Here is an 18,535-nt window from a genome sequence, read left to right as displayed (position 1 = left end):
TAACTACCATCGAAATTTGCCGGTTCAGTAGGAAGGTCAAGAAGGTCAAGTCATCTTATTTGCCTAATTACCTCACACTCTCATTTAGCATTTACACATCTCCATTTGGACACCTGTGTCACAATTTGCCGTTCATAATTTAAATTAATTATGACAGCATACATGCTTGATTAAAGCAACAACAACAACAAATAAAACAGAAATGAAATCATGAAAATAAAATGACAGACAAAAAAAGCTTCAAGTCATTTTTAATGTTAAATTCCTCAGCAACTGAGTTACACTGAAAGATCCAATAAATAAATCAGATTTTTAGTTCATCAATCAAATCTATTTGATATATTTTTAGTTCTTTTTATTGACGTCCGAGGTGACGGCCATGTGGTTGAGCTGTCTACAGCTTTTTAACTGCTGCACCCTACAAGACAGTGGGAAAAAAAAAAAGTCATTTCATATGAATACATTTGAACGTAAATCTGACAAAAATAATAATAATTAATAATAATCAGACGATAACGGACCTGTGAGGCTGCTGCTGCGGCTTCTTCAACGCTTGCGCGCGAGCGTGGCAACAGACGTGACCCGGACACACACCCTGACCCAAGCTCATGTTGTCTGAAACGCGTTCAAACGCACAACGTATTAGCAGGATCGTCTTTTTATGTGTTAATATTGTCAATTTTTGATGAAACTTATTTTTTATAAATATTATGAATTTATATTCTCTGAAATTAAGAAGGAATTGTGTACTTTTACAATGAATTATTCCCCCCCCAATCAGGTCACAAATTACATTGACGTGAGTAATTTGACAAAAATGATGATTGATATTTAGCTGCATTATTTTTTTTTTAATTCACAAGTCAACCCAAGTAACATCTGTGCATCATTTTTTTACACATCAAATCATATTAATTTATTATTATTATTATTATTTAGTTGTTTTTTTACACCATAAAACATGTAAACAATTTAAAAAATGTTATAATCATTAATTTGAAAACATTTTTTTTAACTCTTAGATTAGTGGTTATCAATATTTTTAAACTAATACCAATTTATTTCTTCAAGTACCACAATAATAAACAACATCAGAATACAGCTGACAAAAAAAATAATAATACAGTTGTCAGAGATTTAATAATTATTTTAATCATACTGTCGTAAAATATAGAAAAATTAAAAGTACTCAAATAATTCAATAAAAAATGTATTGCACATTGAAATTGACATTTAAATGAATTTAAAATGTATTAGCGTTGTATCTTACTTGTCAGCGGAGGAGACTTCAGCAGTGCCATCTCCTTCTTCTTTTTGGCTTCTTTGGATTTTTCCCAGTTGACGAGAAACACTCGGGTCACCTCCTGAATGTCGCGGCCATCCAGCACCTCTGCGCCGGCAGAGAAATATACAAACAATGAGCCCCGGCAACGCTTCGGCGTCCGCCGTGGAAAAGACGCGAGCGACTTTTACTGAGCGGTTTGCAGGCCCTGATCAGCCGGTCTCTGTACTTGGCGGTTTTGCACACGGGATTCCCGCGTAAATCCATTTGGACGAGCCAAGGCCAGGACCCCGACACTTTCTCGAGCTCCTGAGGAGGAAAAAAGAAAAAAACAAAACAAATCTCAGCTATTAATGTAGTACGTATGTTGCTCCGTTCTAATCAGAGACAAACATGGAACGATGTTTAATGCAAAAGTGCATAAACAACACATCAGTCTGCTTTAATAAACAGTGTCGCCGGTGTCGTGTTAAACAAGTGCCCCCCCGGGTGTGGGGGGCCTTCATTTGTATGTTTATCCAAAAGGCACATTAATCCACGCTGTGGAAATATGAACACTCTCTGGACACGCTCTGATTGTTCATTGCCTTCCTGTCTTGGCCAAAGCGCTTCCACTTTGCCGAGTGGTGCTGCAATCAGTTCAGAGGGGTTGGAGGGGGAGAGTGGGGGGGACCCCTGAGCACGGCTTTGATAAATGATCGTGTCAGGGCCGTCAGTCAGAAACCTCCCCCCCCAAGCTCCAGTGGGGACTCAGAGCTGGGAGTTCAGGCTAATGATGGGCCAGTTATGAACCTGCATTTGACCAGCGCTTCGATTGAGGATTGAGATGGTCCCCATTTGTCACCCGGCCTGACTTCCTGTCATAATCTATTTTTTCGAGGGAGTGGGGGGGGGGGATCCATACTCCAGAAGATCCGATTGATCCTTTTGGAGAGCCTGTCTTTGAGGGATCAATAGAGGCAGACAGCTTGTATAAATTATAAGATGAAACCAAACAAAAATGACAACTTGTGTCACAAAGTTCTCAAAATAGAATATAAGCAAAAAGCTCTTTGCCAAAAAATGTATGTAACTGGCTTGACTGTCCATAAAATGGCTGGCGATTGTCAATCCCAGTGAAAAGACACAAAAAGGGATTTGTAAAGTCGAGAAGAAAAAAGGACCCCCGAAAAATGTGTGCCAGCTTGACAGCCCACAAAATGGCTGAAAATTGGCAAACAAATACAAAATGAATTACAAAATGAAGCTGAGAATGTAATTTCTGGAACACATGAATCAAGAAAAAAAGAAAATTTTTTAGCCCAATAATAACTCAAAAATGGTCCCCAATCCCAAATTTGAAGACACTCCGTTACATATGGAGAACCAAAACTGCTAAAATTAAAAATAAATAAATGACTAAATAAATAAAAGTGGAAATAAAAAAGGGATATAAAAATAGAATAAAAAAATAGTTTTTTTAATATAAAATACAAATATATATATGCAAAAAAAACAAGATTAAAAAAATACAAATAAATATAAAAATAAATGTCAAAATAAATACAAAAATACAATAGAATTAAATCCATGGTCCCCCATAGTTGCAAGGCAAACAACAAATTCCAAATATGATGTGAGAAAAAAACAATTCAGTGAGAAACGAGCGCTCATTTGAAGCTGTCAGCGAGCAAAAACCCTCCGGGGAGCGCCTCACTGATTTGTTGAATAATTCCAACCCCGAGAGAGTCATTCGAGCCGACGGTGGGATTTGCAGGGTTTGGTTGTGTAGAACCCGCATATCCATATCATTTCACGCGTGGCCGCGTACAGCTACATGAGCGCCGTCACGCTAACGCCATCGGCTAATCACGCGTCGGATAAACTTCAAGGCGAAAGTTGGTTTTCAAAGAAGCGTTTCTACCTCCAAGTTGTGCAGCTTGTTGTTAGCGGCAGAAAAATGTTCGATTTGCCACAGCACGGCCAGGTCACCGATTTCGTCGATGTTGTTGTTATTCACGTTGAAGATGCAGAGACATTTCTAGAAAAAAATGAGAACCATTCATTTTTACACAAACTAGGAAAAAAATTAAGCAAATTGCGTGAGACTTCACTAAATCTTGCAAGAATCTTAGGCAAATCTCATAAAACCAGACTACAGTAAGTCTCTTTACCCTATTTCATGAGACTTAATTAATCTTGCGAGACTCCAGGATATCTTGTGAGACTTCAGGATGTCTCATGAGATTTAAACTGATTTCACGAGACTTGTACAAATTTTGTCAGACTTTTGTAAGACTTATGTAAATCTTTACAAGACTTTGGTGATCCCCGGGAGACTAAAGCAAATTTCGCAAGACCTCAGTGTTTTGTCATGAGCCTTGCACAAATCTCATGAGACTTCGGCGCATTCCATAAGACTTAAGCAAATTTTGTGAGACTTCACTAAATCTTGCGAGACTCCAGTGCATCTCAAGGGACTCAAGCGTAGTTCATGAGACTTCACCAACTCTCATGTGATTTCAGTAAACCAACTTCATGAGATTTCCACAACACTTGGGGAGTCTTAAGCAAATCTCATGAAACCACTACACTAGGTTTCTTCACCCTATTTCAAGAGATTTAAGTTAATCTCACAAGAGTCCACGATATCTTGTGAGACTTCAGGATGTCTCATGAGATTTAAGCGTATGTCATGAGACTTGTGCAAATTTTGTTAGACTTTTGTAAGGTTTGCGAGAATTCAGCCCATCTTGCAAGACTTTGGTGATCCTCGGGAAACTAAAGCAAAATTCGCAAGACAGCGTTTGGCATGAGCCTTGCGCAAATCTCATGAGACTTCGGCGCATCCCATAAGACTTAAGCAAATATGAGATTTCAGCAAACCAACCTCATGAGATAGCTACAACACTTGAGAGTCTTAAGCAAATCTCATGAGACTCATGCAAATTTTGTCAGACTTATAAGATTTGTAGGAATTCAGTCCATTGTGTAAGATTTTGGTGATCCTCGGGAAACTAAAGCAAAATTCGCAAGACAGTGTTTGGCATGAGCCTTGCGCAAATCTCATGAGACTTCGGCGCATCCCATAAGACTTAAGCAAATTTTGTCAGACTTCACTAAATCTCACAAGACTCCAGCGTATTTCATAAGACTTAATCAAATTTTGTGAGACTTCATAAATCTTGTGAGACTTCAGGATGTCTCATGAGACTCGTTCAAATTTTGTAAGATTTTTGTAAATCTTAACAAGACTGGTGATCCTCAGGACTAATTTTGCAAGAAATACATCAGCATTTGTCATGAGCCTTGCGCACATCTCGTGAGACTTCAGCAAATCTTGCAAGTCTTCATCATCTTTATCATCGCAAGACTTCTCCGGAGACCTTTGCAGTCTCTCTGAGACTTCTATCTTGTGAGATTTGCATATTTTGCATGATGTGAGCAATTCTTCTAAGACTTCACCACATCAAATGAGATTTCAGCATATTTCTTAAGACTCCAGCAAATCTCATATTTCTACAAATCTTGCAAACATTAACCTGTAACTTAAAACAAGGCAGTCGCTCTGGAAGAGACTTTTTTTTTTTTTTTTTTTCCCCCCTCTGGGAGGTAGAGTCCTTTTAATGCTGTATTTGCTGTATTACCAGTTGGCCTCTTGCCACCTAAGTCACCTTGATAAAGTTGTGTAATGGCAACATGTAAAAAAATAAATAAATCTGGAACTGTTTCAATTTGCACAGCAATTTCTTTGAATGATCTAAACAAACAAGAAGCTCGGCGCGTCCCGGGCCGTTAAACGGAGCCACACAGGCCTCTTTGACATCATCAAACAACCTCCCCTTTACAAGGACCACCAACCAGCGAGGCATCTTGCACCATGCACGTGTTTCAAAGCCGCTTATCTTGACCTCGACATCATTTTCAAGCACAGTGTAGAGGGATGACTATTTTCGTACTGTAAGAGAAAGAAAAGTGTGTCATACAGCCAGGGAGCGCAGAGTCCCGGGGTCGAACAGCAGCTTCTCCTCGGGGGGCAGCCTCTGACTCTCCATGTGCAGCTCCTCCAGCTCCCCCAGGCCCTCCAAACCCTCCAGAAGCGAGATCCTGTTACCGCCCAGGTAGCTGCAAAAACGCACACGAGAGTCCTTCAAGAGGACGACCACAAATGGTAAAGTTAAAAAAAAAAAAAAAACTCACAGTTTGCAGAGTTTGTGCAGATGAGCCAGGTTGTCAATGCGTGTGATGTTGTTGTTCTGCAGGTACAGGTGGGTCAGGTTACAAGCGTAGTCCAGGTTCTGGATGCGCGTGACGCGGTTGTTGTACAGGTAGAGGACGGTCAGGTTTTCGCATGCTGAGAGGTCACCCTGCAAAAGGTAATGAGGAATGTCATTTGGGGAACACGGCGGAACGTCTCAAATGTAATTTAGCTGGATTTTCCTAGTTGTAAATTTATATAAAATTGGAGGTGTGATAGAATGTCTGCCTCATTGTCTCTATTTTTGTGGTTGGTAGTTCGCAGTGGACTCATATAGAACTGCACTGGATCACACTGAAAAGCGCGGGGGGGGGGTTCAACTTATTAGAAACAGCTGAAACAGCAGCACTTCCGCACCGTTGCAAAGTGCAAACCACAATAATAAACATGAGGTTAAGCATGCAGATGCCCTCGCAAGTGGGAAATATCTCAGTTGGAATCTGCAGCAGCAGCAGCAGATTAGTTGAGTTTGATGCAAATGTCTTCATTTATCAAACAAATAAGATGGGACCTTATTTAGACATTTAAATAATTTCTAAGCTAAAAATACAATATTTTACACGTAGCTTATTTACTGAATTGACAGCATGTTTTGACTTTTTATTTTTAAAAAAAAAAGTAAAAAATGTGAATTTAAGTTGTTTTTTTTCCTCAAGATTTTCAGATTTATTTATTAGAAAAGGATATTCCGATTTTTTTTTAAATCAGATTTTTAAAATTAGTTAAAATATTTTCAGTGTTTCAACAGGGAATTTAGATAAATTAACAATTCTTAAAAAAAAAAAAAAAGAGGTGACTTTAAACTGTCCGTTGCCACTCTTTCAGTAAAAAGTAAGTAAAAAGAATTACACGTTATGTAGTTTATCAAACTGAATTACTTTTGAACGTCTGCTAGCTAACACAAAATGCAAAACGTTATATCTCGACATCGACATCATTTTCAGGCTAATGAACACTGACAGACAGGCTAAATGTAACTAGCATAAAACGTGCAGGCAGGAAAGTAGTAGCCTACGTACGTAGTTTAAAAAAAAAAAAGAAAAAAAAAATATTTGTTTTATCTTTAGTGCTTTTTGTGAGGCGAGAATGAATGAATGAATGAATGAATGGCATTTACATTCATTTCAATCAAAAGTTTTACAATTTAAAAAGAAAAAAAGAATGCTTTTACTCACAATTTCGTCAATGTTGTGCCCGGATAAGTGGAGGTGGGTGAGGGTCTTGAGATAGTACTCAAGGGAGAGCCCTCTCTTTTTCTTGAAGTTGTATCTGGACTTGGCTATGAGGTCCGTGGTCAGGCGTACCATGGTGGTCCTTCCGTGCCACAGGTTGGTCCAAATAGAATTACAACTACGTCACTCTCTGTCACCCCCCGTTGTGATGATTGACTCGTCATCATTTCAACATGCAGCGCCACATAAACGGGAATGTAACTGCTTTGTTTCACGTAACGAACGATAATAAATCACAATACATAGCATAGTTTACTCGTGTGTGTGTGTGTGTGTGTGTAGCCATTGTTGCTAACTTGGCTAACACATTGATGTACGAAACGTCACCTTCCACAGTGACTTCGAGTACACGCACAGGAAAAAATAAATAAAATTTCACTTAAAATATATATATATATTTTATCTTACCTGCTTTCGATGGTATTTTTTTTTATACGTGTGCCTTCTAATAAAAATAGTGGGTCCGTTTTTTTTGACGGCGTTAAGTGTTGCCATGGAAACCATGAACACCGGAAGTGAGCCAACGGTTGGTTTAGATATAATGTAAATATTCAAACGAAACAAAACAAAAAAAATTTATAAACGTTACGATATTTACAATTCGAGTTTTATCTCCATGCTTGTGTGTTTTCCGCCAACATTCTGAAAACGTGTTAGCGTAAATGGTGACTAAAATTGTCCGTAGGTGTCTGGCTAAAATTAATGAGGACAAGCACGATAGAAAATGGACGTCTCAGAAACCAGAACCAGCCCAATACCGCAATGCAGCCCGTCCCCGCATTACATAATGGAACAAGCAAGTCAAGGTTCTGCACAGCCTCAGCCGGCTTTTGCGACGTCCCCTACCAGGCGGGACTGTCCTCCCCGTTCGGGTCGCCGACTCGGCGGCGTGGAAGTTGACACAGGCCAGGAACAGAATCAACACTGAAGGCCATTCACGAAGCCTGCTCTGCGTCCACGTCGCCGTAGTGTCACGTCGTTTTCTCAGAGCATTGTAAATGGCCAACTGTATATTTTGGATGTCGTGTTCAACTGAAAAGGGAAGCCCGTCTGGGAGGGCAAGCAGACATGCCTGCTTATTCTCTCGCAAGATTGAGTGGGGCACCACTTTTTGTAATGATTTTCATTTGCGATACGTCTGAAAACGGAGGCTTTTAGTCAATAAACTGCTTCTGTCATTGTTTGCGTGTTCATTCCTGATATTGCTTGTGTTGTAGGTCTTTGGTTATTACTAAAATATGTTGGATCACGTTACGAATAGTATAGTACTGTGATCAAAAGATTTTAAAGAATGAAAATATGCAAGTCAAACTGGGGACAGCCAAAAATGAGTCCTCCATTACGCTTGCTCATTAGGGTCAAACTGGAATCCATCCCAGGATTAACTAAAGGATTTTAAGAAAAAACAAAAAACGACAAAATATATTTTGTGCGGATTTTTTCCCCTCCCAATCATCATCACAACTGGTGGAGATGGATAGTTCAAATAGTATCATCACTATTGTCCATTTCATTCTTTTATTTAATGACAATTTAAATGTAAAGCGTATTTAGTTGCTTATTTTTTTTTTTAATTTATTAAATATTAAATGTGTAAGTTGCAAATCATTTCATTGAATGGCACCAACAATTTTGCACAGGTGTGTATATTTTATTACTTCCTACAACTATACTTTTTGACTACTACAAGAGTGTAAGAAGACGTTCATACACACAATAACCAGTAAGTGAAGAACATTAAAATGAAATTGAAAAAGAAAAATTAATTAGACGTGTTGATTTGATTGAAGAGTTTATCCTTAATGACTTGAGACATCAGGCCGTGAATCGCTTCGATGGTCGTCTTGCAGCTGGTGGGAAGCCAAAAAACTAAATCAAATTACGGCTACGACTTTGAATTATTGAAAAGCGGAAAGGTATTCATACCTGTCCCGGGTGGCTTTCGCCAGCTTGTCCTCGGACTTCCTGTCGTGCGTGTCCAGGCCCAGCATGAAGCTTCCCCGACCCAACTGGGCCTCCGACTGCTCCAGCTTCTCCGACAGGTCAAACACCTGACCCGTGGTGTAGTCTGAGTTCTGATGCATACACACACAAAAAAAGAATGAATATGAGAGTGGACGTATTAGCTGAAGGTGAGGCTCATCTTATCTGTCAATTCGTCTTGGTGTTGTAGCGCAACGTTTGGGGGACGAATACGCGTTTACCGTGAGGAGACTGGAGGAGCTTAATGTGTTGACCCAGTATTTGTTCCAAAGGAGCTCCAGTAGCTTTCTGTCCAGGGATGACTTGAAATAAGTCACTTCCAGGGCATAATATCTAGGAAACAACGGGAAAAAATTGAATATTTAGTCAACATTTTGCCTTGATTTTTTACAAAAATGTGGCATGGACCATTGAGGAAGTGTAGCCATTTTACATTGAATGCCGCCATTTTGTGAAACAAAATGTTTGGGTGAAATAAAACAGGACAACCTCCTCAAAAATGTGGTTTAATTCTTCTTGTTGCCACAAGCGCTATAAAAAAAAAAAATGGATACGCAACTCACTGTTTACAATGTACGCCAAAGTCTTCAATCTTATTTAGAGGGATGGTTTGATACTCTGACGGCCCCTCGTCAGGAGGCTTGTAGCCCTGAAATGACACAGATTGTCAACATAAGTGCATAAAAAAAAAAAAAAAAGATTCCATCTACCTTGGGGTATGTCCTGAAGGCACCCAGGTTGACTTTGCCCGCCGAAATGGTCCGCGTGGGGTCAATCTGTAAAAAGATTCAAACCCAAAAACGAATAAATACGTTTTTTAATACATTGTCCTTTGCTCCCCAAAACGTTTTTTTTTTTTTTTTAAATTTATGCTAGAGCATGCAAAGGCTTTGATTCCGCTTCAAACATTTAGAGGTCACTTAAAGCACTGGTAGTTATTACAAAACAAAAAACAAACAAAAACCAGCCAGCATGTGGCAGCAGAGTATAAGAGATCAGCCGGGGCCATGTTGCAACAAGCTCTTTTCCCCAGTGTTTTCAACAGGTTTGTGAATAAATGCTGAAACTTAGTTATATTCTAATGCTAATTGCTGCGAAACGGAAACAGATACAAATATACTTTATTTCCTGATGAAAGAAGAGACTCTAATCTATCTTTTGGTAGGTTCGATGTTTTTGTAGCAATAGAACACAATATTTTGTGGACATTGCAAAATCAGTCAAAATCCAGTAAAACAGCCGGGAGCGAAGGGGTTTGCTTCAGTGAAAATGGCTGCCAGTGAATGAGTTAAAAGTATTAAAAACTATTTTTTTTAAACTTACTGTCGACTGAAGATGACATCACCTATGCTGACTCGGCACCGGTGATGTCATCTTCAGTTGACAAGAAGCAGAAAAATTTGTTTTTAAAGCTATTGATTGTACATGAAAAATAATGAAGTTAAAAAATAGGAACTTTTTACTGCTAAAAATGGCTCAATGAGTCAAGTATCCCTTTAAAGTTCTTACCACCACGGCAACAAAAGGCTCCTGAAACTGCTGGTTGAGCATCTGAGTGCTGACGTCGATGCCCGAGAGCCAGCAGCCATAGCCCGGGTGACTGTGGTACCAGCCGATGGCGTTCTCCAACCGGCCCACCTTGCATGGGGGTGGGGGGGTGACACTTCTTTAGGTACACCTTCATTAGGCACACCTGCATGCGCGCTACGTCAAAAACAAACACCAAACCGACCTGTTTGGCGTTCTCGATATAGGCGGCCATGTACTCGTAGGCGGCGGCCTGCGCGTTGACCCGGGTCTCGGTCCCCTCCACGGGCAGCGCAAAGCTGTCCATGATGATCATGCTCTCGCCGTCCACCTTTCCCAGCATCAGGCCCATCACCTCCAGGTTGCCGCCCGAGCGGGCGTGCATCACCATCTTCAGCAGCGCCAGCGCCGAGATCTTGGAGTACTTGAAGTAGTGGTGGCTTGTAGAATGTAAACAAAAACGTAGCATGGTCATTAAAAGTGATACAGTGGACCCTTTGAGACATATTTGAAAGCAGAACATAACTAAAAAATAAACATGGTGACTTGGACCTTTCTCTGCATCATCTTGAGAGGTTTACCACTACTAGTTACCGTTAACTTCCGGTGTTAGCTTTAGCATTTGAGAGCCATCTTGTGACTGTACAGAAACGCGAATTGTTGACTATGTACTGTAGAGTGTCAATTCATTGCCATTTAAACGCCACAACTGATTTCACAGCGACGTAACAATGAGTTTTAAACGCACAAAAGATGAAATTTCTCACGCCAACTCACTCTTTCGTCCACGGTTTGGCCGCGAGGATCTCTTGTTGTTGCTTCTTGTCATATTTGTAAATTTCGTCGATGCTCTGAACCTCCTGCATGCTGTTGGTGAGCTCCCAGGTCTTCTGAGCCGTGCTACTGCCCGCCATGATGTCTCAGCCGAAGACGACGAGTCGTTGTCAAACCATCAAAGTTAGCTGAAAACGCCGAAAATGTATTTTTGTCCAAATACGCTGATGCCGCATCAAGCAACTTCAAGCTTAGGACGCCATGACAGTCGAGTACCATTAAACGAGAACCGAGATATGGGGGACGTTCGCCTTCATGTCGCGGTTATGTACGTCACACTTTTCCCTAAGTTTCGTCCTCGCTTTTTAAATTTTGTTATATGTATGACAGGGAACGACGAAAATAATATTTGCGGTTTAATTATTCTCATAATAATATAAAATAAAAAAAATCAAACCCATCTTCCCCCCCTTCCATGGCGTAATGGTTCAGTCCAAGGAAGGAAACCCGATAGCGACAAACCTGAACTCTACCGCCATCTTGCGACGGCGCTACGATAACTTTTATAAAATATACGGTTATTTTGATTTTAAATATTCATCACTTTTTTTTTTTTTTTTTAATAATCTGTGTATTATTCTAGTTTTTATTCTTATTATATGGCCGAGTGGAAAGGAGTGACAATTCAAATGAAGCAAGTTCAAAAAAACTTTATTGACCTAGAACCTGATTAGAATGCCAGAGGATGTATCGTACACAAAGTTGTACATCTTTTTTGTTTTGTTTTGCAACATAGAAAACTTTACATTGCTGCATCATATACATTTTTGTTTTCTACATCCATAGGAATGCGTCCCATTCGCACGTAAAGCACAGCTAACATCGCTCAATTACCCTCTCTCTCTCTATATACATAGTACTTTCTCCCAAAACCCAAGAGAAAAAGTTAAATATATTATTTTCGATTTTTTTTTTTGTACACACACAAATTGAAAACTAAAGTCGAAAATGAAAACAGACTAATAAGTCATTCGGTTTTTTTTTAAGCAGCTAGCATCATGTCACTCTCTCGCCTTCCAGTTAAAAACAATACCAACATATAAAATGGAATAATTTAATGAAGCCTTCATTCACAAAATGTTGAGATGTTACAGTCAAATCAAGGGCGGAGGGGTAATAAAAAAAATAAAAATAAAAAAAAAGTCAAATCTCCAGTGCATTCCGAATGGAGGTCAAGTGCAGCAACAACGAATAACAAAATATAAAAAAAAAAAAATCTAGTGTTATCAGATTATTACATCTGTACATTTAGATATGAACATTAGCCATGTGGGGGTGCGGAGAGAGGTCACATGTCATCATGGTTTTTGAATATGTCTTTGCAATCATTCAGTTACATTAAATAATATACAGTAAGAAGCACATTTTTTTTTGAATGTTTAAAATAGATTCCGTCTGAGCAGCTCAGAGATATGGTGGCGCAGGAGGAAATCGCTACAAACCGGACTTTTTCTTTGTGTTATTATTATTTTTTTTCCCCTGTAGGCTGCAGGCAGGCGGCGTCACTGAGCTTCTTCCGCCTCCTGGAGGCCCGGCCGGGGTCGGAGGTCGGGCGCGATGCCGAACACCAGGCCGATCCGCAGGTAGAATTTTCTCAGGACGGCGCGCAGCTCCGGGATGAGGTCCAACTGCATGATCTCGCACAGCAGCGGGTAGTAGCGCGACGCGTGAGCCTTGAACTGCAAAACGGGAGAGACGCAAACAGCAGCTTTTTTTTTTTTTTTTTTTTGCTGGTCCGAAAATAATAATCCGATCTGAACCGTGACTTTTGTGATCCGTTGCAACATTAATATATACACATACTGGGGAACAACCATTGTGTATTTGGACTACCCCGTTTTCCCACCGTAACCATCCCATCATTTTGTTCTTTCATATTACTCCCAAAATTCCAAAAAAATCATACGAACTCACCCTTTGGTCACTTATCTTCAGAACCTTAGTGAGGAAGAGGAGGAGGAGGTTGGTCCAGGCTTCCCTGTGGCTCTCCGAGGTCAACGCCAGGAAGTAGGCCACCGCCTCGCCGCACACGCTGGCCACACAAGACAACCAAATTGAACTCCAAACGGGGATACGATACGACATCTCTCGTCTTTCGTCCTTACTCCAAAAGTCGTCTCTGGACTTCCTCCCAGGCGTCCCGCCGCGTCTCGTCCGTGTACATGCGGAAGAGGATGCGCAGGCCGCACGCCAGGCTGCTCGTCTCCTGCTTCAACAGGTTGGGCTTGGATTTGCCTTTAAAGCCTGCGGCGCACACACGAGCGGTCGGTCAGTCGCCGACGTCGGGCGCGTCGCGGCGGGAGTTACCCACCCGCTTTCCACAGCAGCGTCCTCTGCTCGTTGTTGGAGTTGAAGGCCTTGGCGAAGCGGTGCGACTCCATCAGGCAGTCCAGCAGCTTGAAGAGCTGCTGCGACGTCAGGTAGCGGAACATGCCCTGGTCCGGCGCCTCCGCGGCTACGTCGGGCGCGTTGGCCGCGTCGCGCTTCGGGAAACACGTGACAAAGGGCGAGCGCGGTTATTAGTCGGGATGGAACGATACCCAAACATCACCATAGGATATTATCACAACAGGAAGCTCACGATACATTAATTATCACAATATTGTGGGGAGGTTGGCGATATTTAAAAAAGGTCACAATATTGTAAAAGAGAAAAAAAAAAAAAACACAATATTGTGCTTTTGTACATAACAGCAATGCATATAAACCACCTACAATCTCTAATAACAACAGTGAGGCTCTTACTTGCTAATGCAAGTACACATTGATCGATTCACAAGCATATTACGTTCCCCTTCGTCTGACAATTAGCATAGATTTTAAACATAGAAGGGCCAAAACATCCCTAATGAAAATTAAATTGCACAAAAAAAATAGCCACCAGAAGGTGCTAGAAATGCACAAATGGAAATCAACCTGACTTTTTCAACAGATGTGTTGCTTTTAAATACCATGAACATGATGACGACGATATTGTGGCAGTTTTAATATCACGATATTGCCATTATCGTTACATCCTTAGTTATTAGTCTGGCACCAACAACATGGATTTTGTTTTAGGCCGATGATTAGCATTATAATAATCATTATTATTTTGGTAAGAAATGAAATCACAATTAGGGTGATTTAGGACATTTATTTTTTGGTATGAAACAAGAACATGTTTAAATGTAAAAAATATTTAAATATTTTATATATTTAGATACTACTATTTTATAATTCTTTGAAACACTATTAGGGCTGGGTTTAAAAAAAAATAAATTGAATAATCAATGTTGAATCGATTTTCCTATTTGGTTCCAATATTAATTCGTAAAACCTTGAATCGATTATTTAAATATCCAACCCTCCCCCCCAAAAAAAATTCTTAAGAAAATTGAATATTAAAGTACATTTTTTTTTTGTATCTTACAATTTTCTTGAAATTTACTGTTCATATGAACTTAAAAATATTTTCTTACATTTCTGAAAGATCTGACTTTTTGCACTTTAAAACAATTCAGAGTCTTTTAAGTTTATATTTACAATTATTAAATTAGAATTCTGAAAATATTTTCGTCTCATCCTTGCTGATGTCAATGTTTGGGTAACACATAAGCGATTATAATGTGTTATTATCATTAATAAACGAAATAATTTAACCAGTTACTGCCGCCGCAAAATTTTATAAATAAAAAATAAATAAATAAAATCTGTTTGTTTTTTTAAATCATGTCCTTGACATTTAAGAAGAATTGATGTTCCATAATTAATCAAATCCACCTGAATTCTTGTGAATCGAAATTAAATCGATACCCAGCCCTAATAATTATGCAAGTTCCTTTTGGATGAAAATGTATTACATTTGTTATGTTAAAAATGAAAAAAAGGTGCAAAAATATAAATGTAAACAAATCCAAATTAGTATTTTTTATTTATTTATTTATTTTTTACAATTTTACTGCGTTTGTAATCGTGGAGCTTATAACAATTGGCCCTATTCCGATACTAAATGTCTACGTTGGTACCTGCGCTGCGGCAAAGTTCTCGGCATCTTCCTTCTTGCTGGTGGCCGGGAAGAAGACGATGTTGTCGATGGTCTGGATGAGCTCCAGCTGCACCACGCACTTGATGAGCAAGGCGGCGAACAAGCGCTGCTCCTGCGTCCCTGCGGGAACACCAAACAGTCACGAAAATCAAAATCACCATTCAGGCTGAACTTGACACTTTGTGGCTCTCCTTTCCCCCATTCCGGACGCCATCTCGACTCACTCGTGGCGTTCCTGCCCCTGGCGGCGTCCTCGCCGGGGCCCGAGGCGCCGGCGCTCTGCTGGCTCTGACGACGGCTCTCCAGGCTGCTGACAGAGCGCTGGTCGTCCAGGGACTTCTGGGAAATGGAGTCCTGAGGGGACGTCGCGCCATGAATATCAAATGCGATGACATAAATATGCAAATGAGGACGTTTTCCCGACTCACCAGCTGCTTGTCAAAGTGTTCGCCTTCTGCCGGCCTCCATGTTAACAGCCTGAGACAAACAAAAACAGTCATGGCATATGTGCTGCATTACGAATAGCTCATAAAAAAAAAAAGATGGCTTACGCGTGCGGGATGGTGGTTTTGAAGATGTCCAGCATGCAATTGCACGTCTTGTCCCACGTCTCGGCGGAGAACTTCTCGCCGTTCAGGATGACCACGTTCTCCAGGCAGTTGGTGCCCGAGCGGGCCAGCTGCTCGTTGTCTGCGCACAAAATGGAGAATTAAAAAAAAAAAAAAAAGTAGCCAAAACGGCTTACGAGTGAATACTTGTCACGAGTTACTCACCTTGCTGCACACACCAGTAGAGCTGAGCTAAAATGTCGTCCAGCAGCACGTCATTGAGGGACTCAAAGTACTGCGTGAACACGTCGCAGATGGCGTAAAGTGCGTGGTTGCAGGTGGTGGTCATCCACTCCGCTTTCTGTGTGAAAGAGGACAAAGTATTAAAAAATATCTTCATTGTTCTGACAAAAAAGAAGCAATTTTATTTATAATGTATTTTTTTTTATAAATCATCCAATTATTGTTTTATTTGAATTTTATTCAGCTAAATATCGGAACTGGTATCGCCTGGGAAAAAAATCTTTATCAGCACTTACCTCAGTCTGCTGCTCAGGCAGCTTCATGTTGTCGAAGATCCTGAAGACGATTCGGAAGAGGTCCTGCCACCAGTGCTTCTCGAATGTGTGCCCGTACGTCTTCATCACCTCAAACATTACAGTCAAGCCCCTAACGTGAGGAGAAACAAACACGGGTTTGGTTTGTACGGCTATAAAAGAAATCTAATTGAAAAATAAAAAAAAATAAAATAAAATAAAAAAATATATATATATATATACACACATATTTGTAAATAAAGTAAAAATAAATTCAATAAAATACACAAATAAAAATGAGATTCAAAAAATAAAAAACATGTAAAAATGAATTGTGGAAATAAATACAAAAATAAATAAATAAAAACGCTCTGCTCTCACATTTATTTATTCATTCATTCCTCTCATTTAGAATAACATTTCATGCTGACAGTGTCTGAAGCATGGAATAAATAAATGTGAGAGCAGTGTTTTTATTTACTGAGACTTAATTGTATTTATTTATTTATATATTTATTTTTTGAATCTCATTTTTGTATTTATTATTACTTTTATTGATTGATTGATATTTAATTCTATTTGTATTTATTTTTTTAATCTCATTTTTTATTTTCAATTTATTTTTATTTTTATTGATTGATATTTAATTCTTTTTATATATTTATATTAATATTTTGAATCTTTTATTTTTGTAGTTATTTTTACTTTTATTTATTGATTGACATTTAATTCTATTTATATATTTATTTTTACATTTATTTTTCAAATCTCATTTCTATTTTTGTATTTACGTTTACGTATTTATTATATTTAATTCTATTTATATATTTATTTTTGTATTTAGAACATAATTTTTTACTTTTGTATTTATTTTGACTTTTATTTATTTATGGTATTTATATTTTTTGTTGTTCTTATTTCCATTCATATTTATTTTCTTGTATTTAAACTTTGAATGATATGTTTTATTTCCATTTTCTCCACTTCCTTTCTTTTCTATCCATATTCTGGTTCGCTTCGCGGCCACGTACCTGGTGCGCACGTCCAGCTTGCACCTGTTGATGATGCAGGACAGCTCGAAGAGGATGGGGAACCAGCCTCGCACCCACACGCGGTCCTCTGGCGCTACATTCATGTCATCGCTGGTGTAGTCTTTGAAGGCCTGCCGTGCAAGAGGGATGACTTTCAAGTTTCAACCATGATAACCCAACAAGTAGTCCTAGCTGGCTTGCTCATATTAGAGATGGTTGGTCACCACGGCAACAGTGGATGATGCTCGTCAGTGTAGCATCCATACGAGTTTGAAGCTGAGGCCACTATGAACCACGTCGTGGCGGCCATGTTGAAATTATAAGTGCGAGTGAAGCACCTGCGGCCTCCCCGAGACGTATTTGGCGCAGTGTCGGATGAGGCGGATGGCTTCCATGCTGGTGTCGGGAAAGGCGGCGTTGCAAGCGAACTCCGACAGGCACTTGACGGCGTCCTGGAAGGAGTCGATGGTGGCCGCAAAGTGCTTCTCGAATACATTCGCTGGGGAAGACGTTAAAGACGTCAACTACAAAAACGGTACGCTCCGGCGAAGGTGGGGCGCGGCGGGCGGGGCACTCACTGACGATGTGCCCCGTGGTCTGAAAGGCCAGCTCCACGATGCTCTCGTCCTGGTCGGACGCCGCCAGGTGGAAGACGGAGAAGATGTTCTTCCAGCCCGAGCGGATGTTAGCCGCCTGCGAGTTGACCATCTGGGCGATGCAGCGCACCACCATGTCCCTGATGGTCGGAGATCTGTAAACACATGACAGATGAGCCGAGGAGTCGTTAATGAAGACCCGCCGTCATCGTCGCACCTGTTCTTCTTCATGATGTGCTCAAACGGCCTCAGGAAGTCCTTCTGGAAGCGGAAGTTGGCCAGCTCGCCTTTCTCCAGGAACTTCATGGACAGCTGCCTGAGCGAGTCCACCGCAAAAATAGCCACGTCTTCGTTGGAGTTACAGCCCACCTGCAAAAAAACAAAAACAAAAAAAAAACAAAAAAACAGTTCAGAGATTTTACAAGGATAAAGACATGATTAGGGATTTTGAAAAGTAATTACAATTTTTTTTCTCCTTGATATGATTGCGTTTTTATGTGATTATGTTTTGTTCAAGTTCCTTTTCATTTGTATATTTTTACAACTTGTCGCTGTTATGGGAAGAACAATTGTGTTCATTTTTTCTTTTGGTATGAAACTGAAGCTAGCAGACATCCAAAAAACTAAAAAAATAAAACGTGAAAAAAAAAAATGGACATAAGTGTTTGAAACTGAATGTAACCGCCCCCCCCAAAAAAAAGA

At 40.0% G+C, this 18,535-nt stretch overlaps 3 protein-coding genes across 5 annotated transcripts in view; all 3 read right to left on the bottom strand.

The window, feature by feature from the left end:
- Window positions 1–234: 234 nt before the first annotated feature.
- Window positions 235–7,765, bottom strand: ppp1r42 (protein phosphatase 1, regulatory subunit 42). 2 transcript variants are annotated; one of them, XM_077508703.1, is made up of 9 exons: window positions 7,598–7,765; window positions 6,695–6,833; window positions 5,462–5,628; window positions 5,248–5,386; window positions 3,186–3,302; window positions 1,474–1,591; window positions 1,271–1,390; window positions 522–615; window positions 235–418 (listed from the first exon to the last, which is right to left on the bottom strand). In XM_077508703.1, the coding sequence occupies exons 1-9, from the start codon at window positions 7,684–7,686 to the stop codon at window positions 346–348; spliced, it is 1,056 nt and encodes a 351-aa protein (XP_077364829.1). In that variant the 5' UTR covers window positions 7,687–7,765; the 3' UTR covers window positions 235–345. The 2 variants fall into 2 exon arrangements, with proteins under 2 accessions (XP_077364829.1, XP_077364830.1); XM_077508704.1 differs by lacking the exon at window positions 7,598–7,765 and adding an exon at window positions 7,160–7,558.
- Window positions 7,766–8,381: 616 nt separating this feature from the next.
- On the bottom strand, window positions 8,382–11,334 carry cops5 (COP9 signalosome subunit 5). Its single transcript, XM_077509539.1, has 8 exons — window positions 11,039–11,334; window positions 10,467–10,701; window positions 10,244–10,372; window positions 9,445–9,510; window positions 9,298–9,383; window positions 8,956–9,067; window positions 8,678–8,826; window positions 8,382–8,601 (listed from the first exon to the last, which is right to left on the bottom strand). Exons 1-8 carry the CDS (start codon window positions 11,173–11,175, stop codon window positions 8,514–8,516), a joined length of 1,002 nt encoding a protein of 333 aa, XP_077365665.1. The 5' UTR covers window positions 11,176–11,334; the 3' UTR covers window positions 8,382–8,513.
- Window positions 11,335–11,730: 396 nt separating this feature from the next.
- Window positions 11,731–18,535, bottom strand: part of arfgef1 (ADP-ribosylation factor guanine nucleotide-exchange factor 1 (brefeldin A-inhibited)) — a 32,235-nt gene continuing 25,430 nt past the window's right edge. For both annotated transcript variants that reach the window (XM_077508905.1, XM_077508906.1), the window contains 14 exons: window positions 18,051–18,202; window positions 17,816–17,988; window positions 17,576–17,736; window positions 17,238–17,368; window positions 16,210–16,339; window positions 15,896–16,031; window positions 15,674–15,812; window positions 15,551–15,599; window positions 15,347–15,476; window positions 15,103–15,242; window positions 13,407–13,578; window positions 13,201–13,339; window positions 13,010–13,127; window positions 11,731–12,774 (listed from right to left, as the gene is read on the bottom strand). In XM_077508905.1, the coding sequence (XP_077365031.1) occupies window positions 12,598–12,774; window positions 13,010–13,127; window positions 13,201–13,339; window positions 13,407–13,578; window positions 15,103–15,242; window positions 15,347–15,476; window positions 15,551–15,599; window positions 15,674–15,812; window positions 15,896–16,031; window positions 16,210–16,339; window positions 17,238–17,368; window positions 17,576–17,736; window positions 17,816–17,988; window positions 18,051–18,202 (1,947 nt within the window). In that variant the 3' untranslated portion in view covers window positions 11,731–12,597. The remainder of the gene's footprint in view (window positions 12,775–13,009; window positions 13,128–13,200; window positions 13,340–13,406; window positions 13,579–15,102; window positions 15,243–15,346; window positions 15,477–15,550; window positions 15,600–15,673; window positions 15,813–15,895; window positions 16,032–16,209; window positions 16,340–17,237; window positions 17,369–17,575; window positions 17,737–17,815; window positions 17,989–18,050; window positions 18,203–18,535) is intronic.

Source organism: Festucalex cinctus, chromosome 20 (assembly GCF_051991245.1).
Source record: "Festucalex cinctus isolate MCC-2025b chromosome 20, RoL_Fcin_1.0, whole genome shotgun sequence".
Lineage (NCBI taxonomy): Eukaryota > Metazoa > Chordata > Actinopteri > Syngnathiformes > Syngnathidae > Festucalex > Festucalex cinctus.
The sequence above is the reverse complement of the archived record's forward strand: the minus strand, read 5'-3'. Positions and strand labels throughout refer to the sequence as shown.